We start from the raw sequence: 14,763 nt of genomic DNA, 5'->3' as shown, positions 1-14,763 counted from the left end.
AGTCCAGAGATTCAAATCCCCTAGATATATCTTAAACCCCAGCACCAACTACAATTCCAGTAAAGTAGCATGAAAGTCTTGTGAAAAGAGATCCCATCTGAGTCCAGTTCCATCATGCAGAAACACCAACTCCAAAGAAGGGCCAACTGACATGGCAGTGAACCCCATCTGCCATGACTATAGAACCCATGGGTCTCTTTAGCCCTCAAAAGAACCAATACCTGGGGTTGTATCTACTTTATCTGTCTCTGAGACTCTGCTCAGGTGTGCATAAGGGCAATCCTTCTGACAACCTCCAGACTCTTTTTTAGAGACTCATAGCCATATGAACTCATTTCTCCTTTCCATTTCCCCCTTACATTAGGTCAAACAGCATTTTAAACTCCTGTTATTACATGTAGACAGGGTCCACGTTGAACCTTTAATTCAAGGTCATTTTCTAATTGCATCATCAGCTGGCATTTGGTAGTGATCCCTCGGTATGAGGGAGGCTCATCCCCAGGTGTCATGTCGCATGCTGGGGGGAATGCACTGCATCTGCATGCTGAGTTTGACTTCAAGACTGGCCACATTTGAGTAACATGAAGGCTGTCAGGAGGAAACTCCTAGGCACAGTGCTGCTCTAGGCCTTGTTCTTATTTCAGGCATATAGGCCCACAAGCATAGTCATTAGTATCAAGGGCTCACTGTTGGACCCTCATTCCTTCCTGGTTCTTACCATTGGGGGGACTGCCGCTGCTCCCCTAGGGACTACAACAGAGCACCCCCAGCCAGGAACCCAGTACCCCCCCAACTGTTGTTTTTAATTGTTTCCACTATGAGTATATCCAAACATTACCATGCACCCTGGACATATACCCTGTATAACTCCCTGTCAACCATATATCGCCTGTCAATAATATCCCATACCAGTATTCCTCTGCCACCATTGTTGAACCACTCTGTGATCCAAAACTTCCTGAAAAGTGAAGCCCAATATAATGTCAGGTTCCCTTACTAGTAAAATGGAATATAGTAATGAGTTTAAAGGTTAGATATAGAATACGTATTGATTTGGAAAAATTCTACATCCTACCTTTTTCTTTTCTTTTTTCCTAATTATTGAGCTTCTCTTCACAAGAGCCTTAGATCACAGTAATTCATATATACAATAGACAGTACTCCCACACATCCACCATAAAACCTTTTCCCTTCCACAGCGATAATCTTATAACTTATTCATATCATATTTACTTAAACTGATGTACAGACTCTGAGACAATAGCTTTCAAACAAGGTGACATCTGTGCTTACATTGTGGTCCATACTTTAGGATATACAGTTTTCTAAATTTTTAGTTATCCTATGTTTACATTATGGTTTACATTATTAGTCTGTCATACCCTATATGTTTTTGGTGTAATATTACATGATTTATATCCATCCTTGTGTACTATCGCGAAACTCCTCTCTTACCTCCACATTTACCTTGGTTCCATCCATTCAACATCCATTTTCCCCTCCTCTTGGGGCCCACAGCGACAGCCAATCTCCATTTCTCAAGGAGCCACGTCCAGAGATACTTGCAACAGTGTTCAGGGCCTGACTTGCTCAACTGACCTAATGCCCTGGGAGCCACCCTTTCTCTCGCGAGATACAGTTCCCTCTATTTGATGGCATTAGTCCTCCCCAGGATGTGGGTCCACCCCCACTCTCACTACTTGGATCTCTACCCAATGGTACAACCCACCCTGGAAAAATGAGCATTCAGACATTCCCCAGGAGTCGGTCCCGCGTCAGACCATCCCCTCCGATCATCCTAAACAGGTAACCCTCCTAATTATATTTTGATATGATTTTCTCAGCATTTTACTCTCAACCAACACCTGACACTCTCTTATGTTCGTATGTTGGCCCTCCCTCCCCCCAATTTTGTGGGCAATATTACCCATCCGCCCATCCCCAGCCCCCCTCAAACCCTCAAAGCCCCACCCAAAGGTAACCCCTTGCCCCCATTATATCTCTTCTTTGTGCTCATACTTACCGCCAGCTCATCATAGATTCCACCCCTGCAGACGTCAGCAAACATCCTTCCTCCACCCCCCGATTTCCTGTAAGCCTATCTTCCAGTCTCTAGCTCTCTGAGGCAGCTTGCTTATTTCATATCATTGAGGTCATGTAGTATTTGTCCTTCAATGCCTGGGTTGCTTCACTCAACATAAGGTTCTCAAAATTCATCCATGTTATCACGTGTGTTTGTACCAAGTAATATTCCAAGGAATATTCCATTCCAAGTAATATTTGTACCAAGTATATACCACATTTTATTGATCCACTCATCTGTTGATAGGCATTTGGGTTGATTCCAACTTTTGGCGATAGTGAACAATGCTGCTATGAACATTGGTGTACATATATCGGTTTGTGTCCTTATTTTCAGTTCTGCTGGGTATATACCCAGCAGTGGTATTGCTGGGTCATATGGCAAATCTGTGGTTAGTTTTTTGAGAAACCTCCAAACTGTCCTCCAGAATGGTTGGATCCTTCTGCATTCCCACCAGCAGTGGATGAGTGTTCCCATTTCTTCACATCCTCCCCAGCATTTGTATTCTTCTGTTTTTTTCATAGCTGCCAATCTTATGGGAGTAAGATGGTATCTCATTGTAGTTTTGATTTGCATTTCCCTGATAGCTAAAGATGTTGAGCATTTTTTCATGTGCTTTTTAGCCTTTTGTATTTCTTCTTTGGAGAAGTGTCTGTTTAAATTTTTTTCCCATTTTTTAAATGGGTTGTTTATCTTTTTATTTTCAAGATATAGGAGTTCTTTATATATGCAAGTTATAAGTTTCTTATCAGATATATGGTTGCCAAATATTTTCTCCCATTGTGTGGGTTCCATTTTTACTTTCTTGACAAACTCCTTTGAGGTGCAGAAGGCTTTAATTTTGAGGAAGTCCCATTTATCTATTTGTTCTTTTGCTGCTCGTGCCTTTGGTGTGATGTTCATGAAGCCATTTCCTATTACAAGGTATTGTAGATGTTTCCCTGCACTGCTTTCCAAGGTCTTTATGGTCTTTGCTCTTATATTTAGGTCTTTGATCCATCTTGAGTTGATGTTTGTATAAGGTGTGAGATGGTAATCCTCTTTCATTCTTCTACATATGGCTATCCAGTTCTCCAGGCACCATTTGTTGAATAGGCCATTCTCTCCCAGTTGAGAGGGTTTGGTGATTTTATCGAATATTATATGGCTATATATATGAGGTTCTATATCAGAACTTTCAATTCGATTCCATTGGTCTGTGTGTCTCTCCTTATGCCAATACCATGCTGTTTTCACTACTGTAGGTTTGTAGTATGTTTTGAAGTCAAGTAGTGTGATTCCTCCAATTTCGTTTTTCTTTTTCAATATGTCTTTGGCTATACGGGGCCTCTTTCCTTTCCAAATGAATTTCATAGTTAGTTTTTCTAGTTCCTTAAAGAAGGCTGTGTTGATTTTTATTGGGATTGCATTGAATGTGTAGATCAGTTTTGGTAGGATAGACATCTTAATAATATTTAGTCTTCCTATCCATGAAAAGGAATATTCTTCCATTTATTTAGGTCTTCTTTGATTTCCTTGAACAGTCTTGTAGAGTTCTTAGTGTATAAGTTTTTTACCTCTTTAGTTAAATTTATTCCTAAGTATTTGATTTTTTTATTTATTATTGTGAATGCTTTTTGTTTCTTGAGTTCCTCCTGATCTTGCTCATTATTGGTGTACAGAAATGCTACTGATTTTTGCCATTGATCTTATAACCTGCGACTTTACTAAACTCATTTATGAGTTCTAGAAGCTTTGTTGTAGCTCTCTCAGGGTTTTCTATATATAGGATCATGGCATCTGCAAATAATGAAATTTTTTCTTCTTCCTTTCCAATTTGAATGCCTTTTATATCTGGTTCTTGCCTCAGTGCTCGAGCAAGTACTTCTAAGACAATGTTAAATAGAAGGGGAGACAGTGGGCATCCTTGTCTTGTTCCTGACTTTAGAGGGAAGGATTTTAGGATTTCTCCATTGTAAACAATGTTGGCTGTAGGTTTTTCATATATACTCTTTATCATGTTCAAAAAATTTCCTTGTATTCCAATCTTTTGGAGTGTTTTTATCAAGAAAGGGTGCTGTATTTTGTCAAATGCTTTTTCTGCATCTATAGATATAATCATGTGATTTTTTGCCTTCAATCTGTTTATATGGTGTATTACATGGATTGATTTTCTTATGTTGAACCATCCTTGCATACCTGGAATAAATCCCACTTGGTCATGGTGTATAATTCATTTACTGTGTTGTTGAATACGATTAGCAAGTATTTTGTTAAGTATTTTTGCATCTAGGTTCATTAGAGAAATTGGTCTGTAATTTTCCTTTCTTGTGGTGTCTTTGTTTGGCTTTGGTACTAGGGTAATGTTGGCCTCATAGAAGGAGTTAGGTAATGTTCCTTCCGTTTTGATTTTTTGGAATAGTTTCAGCAGGATTGGTGTTAGTTCTTTCCAGAATGTTTTGTAGAATTCACCTGTGAAGCCCTCTGACCCTGGGCTCCTCTTAGTTGGGAGGTTTTTAATGACTGATTCTATTTCTTTAATTGTGATTGGTTTGTTAAGATCATCAATTTATTCTTTCGTCAATATGGGCTGCTTATATGTTTCTAGGAATTTGTCCATTTCCTCTGAATTGTCATTTTTGTTGGAATATAGTTTTTCAAAGTATCCTCTTATGATAGTCTTTATTTCTGTGGGGTCAGTGGTGATATCTCCTTTCTCATTTCTTATTTTGTGTATTTGCATCTTCTCTCTTTTTTTTCTTTGTTAGTCTCACTAAAGGTTTGTCAATTTTCCTGATCTTCTCAAAAAACCAGCTCTTGGTCTTGTTTATCTTTTCAAGTGCTTTCTTATGTTCTATTTCATTTAGTTCTGCTCTTATCTTTGTTATTTCCTTCCTTCTTCTTCCTGTTGGATTACTTTGTTGTTTTTTTCCTAATTCCTCCAGATGTGCAGTTAGTTCTTCAATTTTTGCTCTTTCTTCTTTTTTGATATATGAATTTATGGCTATAAATTTCCCTCTCAGTACTGCTTTTGCTGCATCCCATAAATTTTGGTATGTTGTGTTATCATTATAATTTGTTTCAAGGTAGTCATTGATTTCTTTTGAGATTTCCTCTTTGAGCCACTGTTTTTCTAAGAGTGTGCTGTTTAATTTCCAAATTGTGGTGTGAAATCTGGGCCTCTGTCCCTTGCAAATTTCCAGCTTCACTCCACTGTGGTCAGAGGTATTATTTTGTATGATTTCAATCTTTCTGAATTCATTAATCCTTTCTTTGTGTCCCAGCATATGGTCTATCTTGGAGAATGATCCATGTGCGCTTGAGAAAAATGTATATCCTGCTGTGTTTGGGTGTAATAATCTATATATGTCTATTATATCCAGCTCCTCTAATATACTGTTCAAATGTTTTGTTTCTTTAGTGATTCTCTTTTGAGATGTTCTGTCAAGAGTTGATAGTGGTATATTAAAATCACCCACTATAATTGTAGATGCATCTATTCTTTCACTTAGTTTTTCCAGCGTGTGCCTCACATATTTAGAGGCGCCCTTGTTAGGAGCATAAATATTTATGATTGTGTGATCTTCTTGACAGATTGTCCCTTTCACTAAAATGTAGTATCCTTCTTTGTCTCTCACAATTGTTTCACATTTAAAGTCTATTTTGTCTGATATTAATAAAGCTACTCCTGTCTTTTTTTGGTTATTGTTTGCTTGTATGATTTTTTTCCAGCCATTCACTTTCAACCTCCATGAGTCTCTGGGTCTAAGATGTGTCTCTTGTAGACAGCATATAGATGGGTCATATTTCCTTATCCAATGACCCAGTCTGAATCTTTTGATAGCTGAGTTTAATCCATTGACATGCAGTGTTATTACTTTCAAGGAATTATTTGTGTTAGCCATATTTTGATTGGAGTTGTGTTTGTCATATTTTGTTTGCTTTTTTTTTCCTTCTCTTTTTGTCTTTTTGTTGCTCTTACACTCTCCTCCAACTCTGCCTATCCTGTTTTTTCCTTTCTTCCTGCAGAACTCCCTTTAGAATTTCTTGAAGGGGAGGTTTCTTGTTGGCATACTCTTTCAGTTTCTGTTTACCTGCAAATATTTTGAACTCTCCATCATTTTTGAATGCTAGTTTAGCTGGATAGAGTATTCTTGGTTGGAATTTTTTTTCTTTTAGTACCTTGACTATATCATACCACTGCCTTCTTGCCGCCATGGTTTCAGATGAGAAATCAGCACTTAATCTTATGGAGCTTCCCTTGTATGTGATGGTTTTCTTTTCTCTTGCTGCTTTTAGAATTTTCTCTTTGTCTTGAGTGTTGGATAATTTGACAAGTATATGTCTTGGGGTAGGCCTGCTGGGGTTTATGACGATTGGGGTGCACTGTGCGTCTTGGATATGTACATCTGTCTCTTTCAGTAGATTTGGGAAGTTTTTAGCCATTATTTCCTGCAACACTCCTTCTGACCCCTTTCCCTTCTCTTCTCCTTCTGGGATGCCTATAATACGTATGTTTGAGCATTTTGCATTATCATTCAGGTCCCTAAGTCCTAGCTGGTTTTTTTCTATCTTTTTATTGACCAATTCTACTATCTGTTTGATTTCCGATGTACTGTCTTCCACATCACTAATTCTCTGCTCTGCCTCTTCTAGTCTGCTGATATTTGCTGCAAGTGTATTTTTGATTTCTTGAACTGTGGTGTTCATTCCCATCATATCTGTTATCTTTTTCCCTATGTCTGCAATTTCCCCTCCAAGTGTTGTCTTCATGTTGTTAACCTCTTCCTTTACTTCATTAAATTTGTCAGTGATAAATGTTCTGAGATCTTTCATTACTTGTGCGAAGTTCTGCTCCCCTTCCTGATTTTTAGTTTGTTCATTGGATTCAGCCTTGTTTTCCTGATTACTGGTTTGGTTTGTAGATTTTTGTTGCTGTCTGGTCATCATTTTATCTTGACGGGTTTAATCAGTTCCTTAGCTTCTTTGTTTAGTCTTGGAGATTAATTAGCTGTTGTTTTCGCATAAGTGTTATATCTTCTCTTTGTCACTTTGTTCTTCTTATTCTAATTTCTTATTGCTGGTTGAGTTCACTTTAAAGGAAAGTATTAATGCCGGGGAAAGGCAATTGTGCAAGCAAGGAAAAAAGTGTAAAGTAATATTGGTGATATATGTTAACAGAGCAACAATATGAGATCTGGGAGGATGGATGCTAGATTCATGTAAGTTGTGTAGAGTCATAGCAGTAGGTAGAGTACCTATAATGAGGTAGTCAACTGAATATGGGAAGAATATTGTATGAATTAAAAAGCTAGTGTTTTCGTGAGAGAGGGAAAGAGAAAAGAAAGGCAATAGTTTCAAGAGTGGATAACAGACAGAAAACAAAACAAAGGTATTAGAAATTAAGAGTTAGACACTTTGTCCATCAAAGAAAGGGAGGTGGGATATAGGAGAGACAGTTGATGATGGAGGATATCAAGATGTAGGGGAAAGGGGATAGTGTAGGTAGCCAAAATCTATTCACACAGAAATGAGGCAGTGGAGGATGAGGAAACCCAGCAAATGTGAGGTGTTCCCTGCAGCATCTATTGTATAGTTAAGATAAAATAAAATAAGAAGAAAATGAGGGACAAGAGAGAGAGAAAAAACAGAAAAAAAAAGAGAAGAAAGGAAGAAAGAAAAGGGGGTAGGTAAAGGGCGGGGAACAGGTAGGGAAAAGAAAAAAAAGATATACACCAACCACAACAGCCACAACAACAATTAAAAAAGAACCCTAAATAACTGAAAAAAAAGACTTTGGGGGATATGCTGGGAGAAAAGACTAGGGGATAATGCAACGTTAGCCATCAGGACATTAAATAAATAAATAAATAATAAAATAGAATAAAAATAAAAACAAAACAAAACAAAAAAGAAAAAATGTAAACGTTGAGGGCTAGGACATTCAAGGACCTCAGATGGACCTCAGGGTGTGATGGATTCAGGAATGGAAAGTCTGAGATATTGAAGACTCAAGAGGTGTGAGTCTCTGGGGTGTGGGCCACCAGGGCTTATGGGACTCAGACCTGGCAACCTCAAGTCCGGTTAACAGGGAGCCTGGGAGCACCGCAGTGCATCACAGCCTTCAGGGATCCCCGCAGCTGGGTGCCAGCCCTATGGGTGAGGTCACATCCGCAAGCTTTATCCTGTGTGTCTGTACCCCACAATTCACTCACTCACTGGGGTCTATTCTGTGGATGTACCACCGATTCAACTTCAGGACCCCTCCCACCCTGTAATCCCCCAGAACAGCCACCTGGGGGCACCTCTACACTGCAGTCAATTTAATGATGCAGATCAATAGCCAGGCCCGGGGGTGGGGCTCCAGCCGGAAACGCTAATAACAGAGTCCAAACCAGAAATTCCCACACTTCGCAAAATATTTCCCTAATCGGCTTCCAATTGTCTCCCACCCTGCCAGACCCTGGTGGCGTCTCTTTATTGCTATCAATTTAAGTCCACTGTAGATTGGCAGCCGGGCTTGCGGGGTGCTGGGCTCTAGGAGGAAGCGCTATTGTTTGTGTCCGCAGTCAAAAATTCCCCTGCTTCGCAATAAAACTCCCATTTGTCTCCCCAAATAGGTCTGCAAGCGCCTCCTGTCCTATTAACCCCCCAATAGGCTGCTCAGGGCTTATGAATTCCCCAGTACTGCAGAGCCTCAAAAAAAAAAAAAAACCGCCCCAGCAGCACCCAGTGCGGCAGCTCCGCCCACCCTAAGAGGGAACGTTCTGCGCACTGCCCGGACCTCCGTGTAAAGAGTCTCAATTATATTTTATAGACATATTTTCTCTGTTACCTTCCCACCAAATCGATGTCCAGACACCTCCTGACCTGCAAAAATCCTGAAACAGCCTGTTCCCGAAGAACCTCCAACGCTGCCCAACCACTTCTTTGCAGGAGAGATTATCAGGTAAGCTCACTCAGCCACCATCTTGCCCCACCCCCGTCACTTCATTTCTATTGTTGTGTTAACTTGGCATTTATGTTTCACCCTTTTTATATTTATAACATTCTCAAAATTATCCATCTATCATGAATACTGTACACCTTAAGATTTTAATCATGGATACTTTAAAGCCCATGTGTGATATTTTGAATTTGTCCTTCATATTTGATGTGGTTTCATCGAATGTTTTACCTCTTATAATGTTTCTCTTGTTTCTTTGGTATATCCCATAATATTTATTTAATGTAGATATCATGTGTTGAAAAAACTGAGTTAATAGTATGTATGCCCAGAAATGCACATTTTATTCTGTCAAGAGATTCATGTGCTCACTAGGACAAAATAGGCAGAATTTATTTGTCAGGGTTTGTTGTTTTCTTTACTTAAAGTACACCACAGTCTTCAATTACATCCTCTGAATAATTGATATTACCTTGTGCTTAAAGGGAGACCTTAAGTACCAGAGGGTTTCGCAGTCTTCCTGCTCTACTCTGAACTTTCATCTCTGCTATAGAAGTCTCTCACCCTGCTATCTCCCCTCCCCTAGTGGTAGAATGGTAGTGCTCATTACTCTCTATTCAAGTCTCATGTAAGCAGCAGGGGAAGGTCTTGATTGTCATAGCCACCTTCAGTCTTAGGCAAACTATGAAGGCCTAGGACACACAGGTGTGGCTTTCTTCACTTTCCTGCCCATTCTCTCCACTAGCAGCCAAATTCTGCCTTGTATCTGTGGGTGTTAGTGGGCAAAAAAATTTTCTATATTCCCACAGTGGTGGTCAGCCTCTCTTTGGTATCCATGAAAAATCCTGAGTCCCTAGATATTTTCTGACCAATACCAAAGGGCAGAGGTTTTTTGCTTCTACCCCTCCCAGCAGTGGATCTCTGCCTGTGTCCTAGGGTGAAAAACTTTGCTAACCTATCTGGATGGCACAAGGCATTTACGTATAGCGTTAAAGTGAAGGCTCTACCCTGTCACGCAAATGCAACTGATCAGCTAAGAATACCAGTATTACAGAGAGCTCATTCTTTTCTCCTGCCTTATTCCACTCTTCCTTTTGAGCATGTAGTACCTCATTTCCACATAGGCAAGATGATGGACAAGGAACAAAACTTTTGTGAGGGCCAAATGAAGACTCTATTAGCAAATGAATTATCTAACTTTAAAGATTCAGTATATACCATAAATATGGCATCCTTCATTTGAATATTAGGCAAATATAGTAATATCTGGGAGTGAATATAGAATTGGTTATGATCAAAAATTGCTGACATAATAAACTGAGTCAGTTACACATAATTTCTATGTTCTTTCAACCTCATGTTGTATTTCTAAATATGGAATCTAGATTATTATTGCCTGTGTTTGACTTCCAGCTCTACCACATGCTAACTCTGTGACTGATGCCAATTAATAGGATTATTTAAGCCTTGATTTCCATAATTGTAAAATCAGAATAATAAAAGTCAAATTTATACTACAAGTGATATTTAAGAAATTTTCAGTTGCTGAATTGTTCTTTGGCGATATGAAAATTTACTTAAAATACATGCAGGTAGTGAAAAGGGAATTATCAGAGGGTTGCTTAATGATAATGGGTACCAGGGTGGGAAAAATAAGCATCAAGAAGTGGGAAGTACAAAGAAACTAAAGAAGCCTTCCAATTTAGCTTCTTATACAATTGTATAAGGGGAAATAATAAATAGAAATGAATATTTATGGTTGAGAGATTTCAAAGTGAGTCAGGAGGTCATTCCAGAGGTTAAGCTTATGTACCTTTCAGCAGGATCTCATTGATTGCCTCAGTAAATACTGCCTCAAATAGCAGGGCTCCTAGGGGTTCTAGAGACATCCAGACCCTATAGGCAGGGCAGACAGCTCAGAAGTTGGGGCCCCTGCCAATGGGCCTTACCTTGGAATTTACACTCTCCAGTGTAACAGAGTGGGACTCATTTATGGTTTGCCTACACATGGCTTTTCTGCCCCTTCTATTTGAACCTATAGTTAGTACTACATCTGATAAGTGTATGTGTAAGAGACTTAAGTCTTTGTTCCTTCTATGTACCACTTGGGCCATGAATCTCAGCAGGACTGCAACACCTACTCTCTAGTTGATGGGACACACCCAGAACAACTAACAAGGTGATGATGATAAATAATGATCATCCCAAGGAGGAGAGAGTCTGCAACTGCAAGCCAGATAGTTCCATCTATCTTCCTCCTGGAATCTAAGCCCGCTCTTAATTAGAAACAGAGTGAGCATCATCATCCCCAAATCCTCGGTATTGGGGAATGAACAATGGATTAAAGTAGACTTACTATTATTCTACTATAGACTTATACTTATTCTAGCAATGGAAGAACATGTATAATTGATATAAACACAGTGCCACCAGAGGATCTGAAGGAAGGAGAATGAAAAATCGACACAATATGGGTGCATTTTCAGGACATTGGAATTGTCCTCCATGAAGTTGCAATGACAGATACAGGCAATTATATACTTTGTCAAAACTTATGAAATTGCATGGGACAGAGTGTGAATTATAATGTAAGCTATAATCCATGGTTACTGGCAATGCTTCAGTATATGTTCATCAATTGTAACAAATTTATCACACTGAGGAAGGATGTTGTTAATGTAGGAAAGTATGGGCAGGGATGGAGTGGAACGTATGGGTAACCCCTATATTTCTATGTAACATTTATGCAATTTAAATATCATTAAAATGAATGAATGAATAAATACATACATGAATAATAATTTTAAAAAGAAACTGGAGAAGGCTTATGATCTTGTCTCTTATAGAGTTCATGTGAGCAACCCCTTACATCATCATATTTTTGAAAACAACATAAATTCCATTCATCCACAAGTCCCCTCTTAAACTTTATAGTAGAGTTCTGGAAACAATTTCTTTCATCCAGTGAAGACCCAAGCATTCATTGATTTAGAAACCAGTTCAGGCAAAGATCGCTAAGGCAATCAGATTTTCTCAGAATGCTCAGATTGCTCAGCCAGTCTGTACTTCTAATTTCTTCTTTCCCTGCTCTGATATGGATGTTCTTCATGAAATGTGCTCCTTTCCTCTTCAAATTATATCTTCTTCCTTTCTAACTTAACATAATGCCCAAAGGGCAAAATATCTTTATGTTCATTTTGTGAAATCATTGTCTTGATGTTTCCTTACATTTTACTTTCTCTAATTTAAAAACTGGCTCTCTCAGGATTCACTGATAAAACCTCTTTCTCGGCTGTCCTATGTCCTCTGGATGCCCCCCTTTTGGCAGGCCTAGATCTCTAAAAATCCAAACCTCTCAGCTACTACTCTGGCCCACGGTCCATTCCAAATTTCTCACCATCACCAGAAACAAGACCAACGACCTGATTCTACTTTTCATTCTCTGCTGGTTTGGCCACTTGGTGATTCCAGTTCATGTAGCTCAGTCTTCTCCATAACAAACACATAAAAGACTGTAAGTAGACCTATTAATGGAGCCAAAAACTATGCAAAATGGCTGAACGAAAGTGGCCATTTGATGTTTTGTTATGCTTCTATGGCAAAATAAAACGGAACTATCCTTATCCACTTTAAACTAGTAGAGCTCTGAATCATTCAATTGTGTTTCTGCATCCAAAATGAGGAGCAATCAAGAAATTAACTTATCATCAACTCATCAGATATCTTGCTGTAATAAACTAGTTACCCAGCAGCCTCCTTATTTGATTGCCTAAAATGAAAATATTTTCTCAAGGTCCTCTTTCCAGCTGTTTTCACTTCATTGTTTTTCAAGCTATAGATAAGGGAATTCACTAAGGGAGTAACCAGACTGTACTGTACAGAGAAGATCAACTCCAATGGAGAACCTGAGGTTGGCATGAGATAGCACAGGAAAGCTGAGCCATAAAATAGGAGTACTACAATGAGGTGGGAGGAGCAGGTGGAGAAGGACTTGCTTCTACCTGAGGAGGAGCTGATGCCCAGGATGGTGGAGACAATGCAGGCATAAGAATAGAAGATCAGCAAATATGTTCCAAATCCATAGAGAAGGATGGAGCAAAGCAAGACAGTAAAACTGGAGAAGATATCAGAGCAAGAAAGAGGGAAGAGAGAGGGCAGATCACAGCTGTAGTGGGGGATGGTATAATCTCCACAAAAATCCAAGTTAATAGTTGGAAGGATGTTGAAGACTGCGGTCAAAAAGTCCAGGCCCCAGGATCCCCAAGCCAGCCCCTTACAGAGCAGGTTGCTCATCATCTGTCCATAGAACACAGGATGGCAGATGGCAGCAAAGTGGTCATAGGCCATCATTGCTAGCAGGCAGACCTCAGTGACCCCCCTCACAAATAAAAAGAAGACTTGAGCCAGGCAACCCTTCACAGAGATGGTCTTCTGAGATAACAGATTCTCCAGTAGCTGTGGCACTGTGACAGAAGAAAAACAAATATCCTGGAAAGAGAGGTGACTCAAGAAGAAGTACATGGACCTGTGGAGGTGAGAATCTGCCCTGGTCACCAAAAGCATCATGATATTCCCTGTCATGGTCAGGAGGTAAATTTGTAAAAACAGCACAAAGAAGAGATCCTGGATGTGTGGGTCAGCAGACAGACTGAGGAGGATGAACTCATTGATTGTGCTTTTGTTCTCCAAGGCCATATAGAGAGGATTTTATCTAGAAACAAAATAGTAGTAAATTGAAAATATCTTGACCATGCTCAATTATCCGAGGTCAATCACTATTAGTTTATATTTCACATCTTACTCTTAGTTTCTTCTGTACATTTCATCCTATGTTGACCAGCTCTTCAATCCTTAACCCTATATCAACTCTGCAAGCATATTTATTAATGGCTGATCTTCTAATCTGGATTATTATAAATTAGAATTTTTTAACAGACCCTGTGCTTAGCAATTTTCCCTATTCATTATAGGTATTAGTGGAATTATTTGAGTCAATGTACCAAAACATGTCTTTCCTCTTTCTTGGTCTTTTATTTCCATTCAAATCTTTTCTAAGCTGTATACTACTAAGATATTTTTGTCTTCATTTAATTTAGCTTCACACATGGCACTTTCATTTGCTTCACCAGGGTGCACTATTGGATAAAACTGAAATATATAGCCATGACATTGTGTGCACACTTACATCTGTGTTTCCTTGAGTCCTATGTTAGAGGTTGGGATTGAAAAAGTAATAGATGAGCATAGTAAATCTATTTTTCAGAGGAAAACTTGAGAATCAAAGACAATACAACTGTCTAAATTGCCAATTCCAAGAGGAAAGGCATGACTCCACTATCTAAAATTGTATGACAAGAGAATAGCCTACCAAAGAGTGTCTTCCAATCAAGATTTTTCAGTGAAGGTGCTCTAGCAACTGTTACCTATAGTCTGTTAGATGGTCCACACATTATGTTCTTGAGACTCTCAAGGCTGAGGAAAGACTATTGTACTTGCTCATGAGGATAAGAATATTCCTTTGTTTCTGCATATATTCAAGTTTTGCTCTGTCTGGAATGCCCTTTCTTTCTATCTCAATCCTTTTAATATTTTGATAATCATTTTAGTTTTGACTTTTTCTTATATCGTCCTAGAAAAATAAGTTCTATGAACTCACTATATATGTTATAGTAGAACAGAAATGTTTACTGAGTGCCAAATAAGTGGCACTATTGAACACTTCTTTTTAATCTTTAGAAAAAAAAAATGATGCAAA

At 38.9% G+C, this 14,763-nt stretch overlaps 1 protein-coding gene across 1 annotated transcript; it reads right to left on the bottom strand.

Annotated features, from left to right (window-relative positions):
- Nucleotides 1–12,749: 12,749 nt before the first annotated feature.
- Nucleotides 12,750–13,355, bottom strand: LOC101418830 (olfactory receptor 8S1-like). The gene has a single exon (XM_004484428.4). It carries the CDS (start codon nucleotides 13,353–13,355, stop codon nucleotides 12,750–12,752), a length of 606 nt encoding a protein of 201 aa, XP_004484485.4.
- Nucleotides 13,356–14,763: the final 1,408 nt, after the last annotated feature.

Source organism: Dasypus novemcinctus, chromosome 12, assembly GCF_030445035.2.
Source record: "Dasypus novemcinctus isolate mDasNov1 chromosome 12, mDasNov1.1.hap2, whole genome shotgun sequence".
NCBI classification, from domain to species: domain Eukaryota; kingdom Metazoa; phylum Chordata; class Mammalia; order Cingulata; family Dasypodidae; genus Dasypus; species Dasypus novemcinctus.
Note: the sequence above shows the minus strand (reverse complement) of the source record. Positions and strands in the feature narration are given on the sequence as shown.

Bases quoted from the DNA above. Each gene is read 5' to 3' on its own strand.
- LOC101418830 (XM_004484428.4), bottom strand. From the start codon at position 13,355: ATGGCCTATGACCACTTTGCTGCCATCTGCCATCCTGTGTTCTATGGA.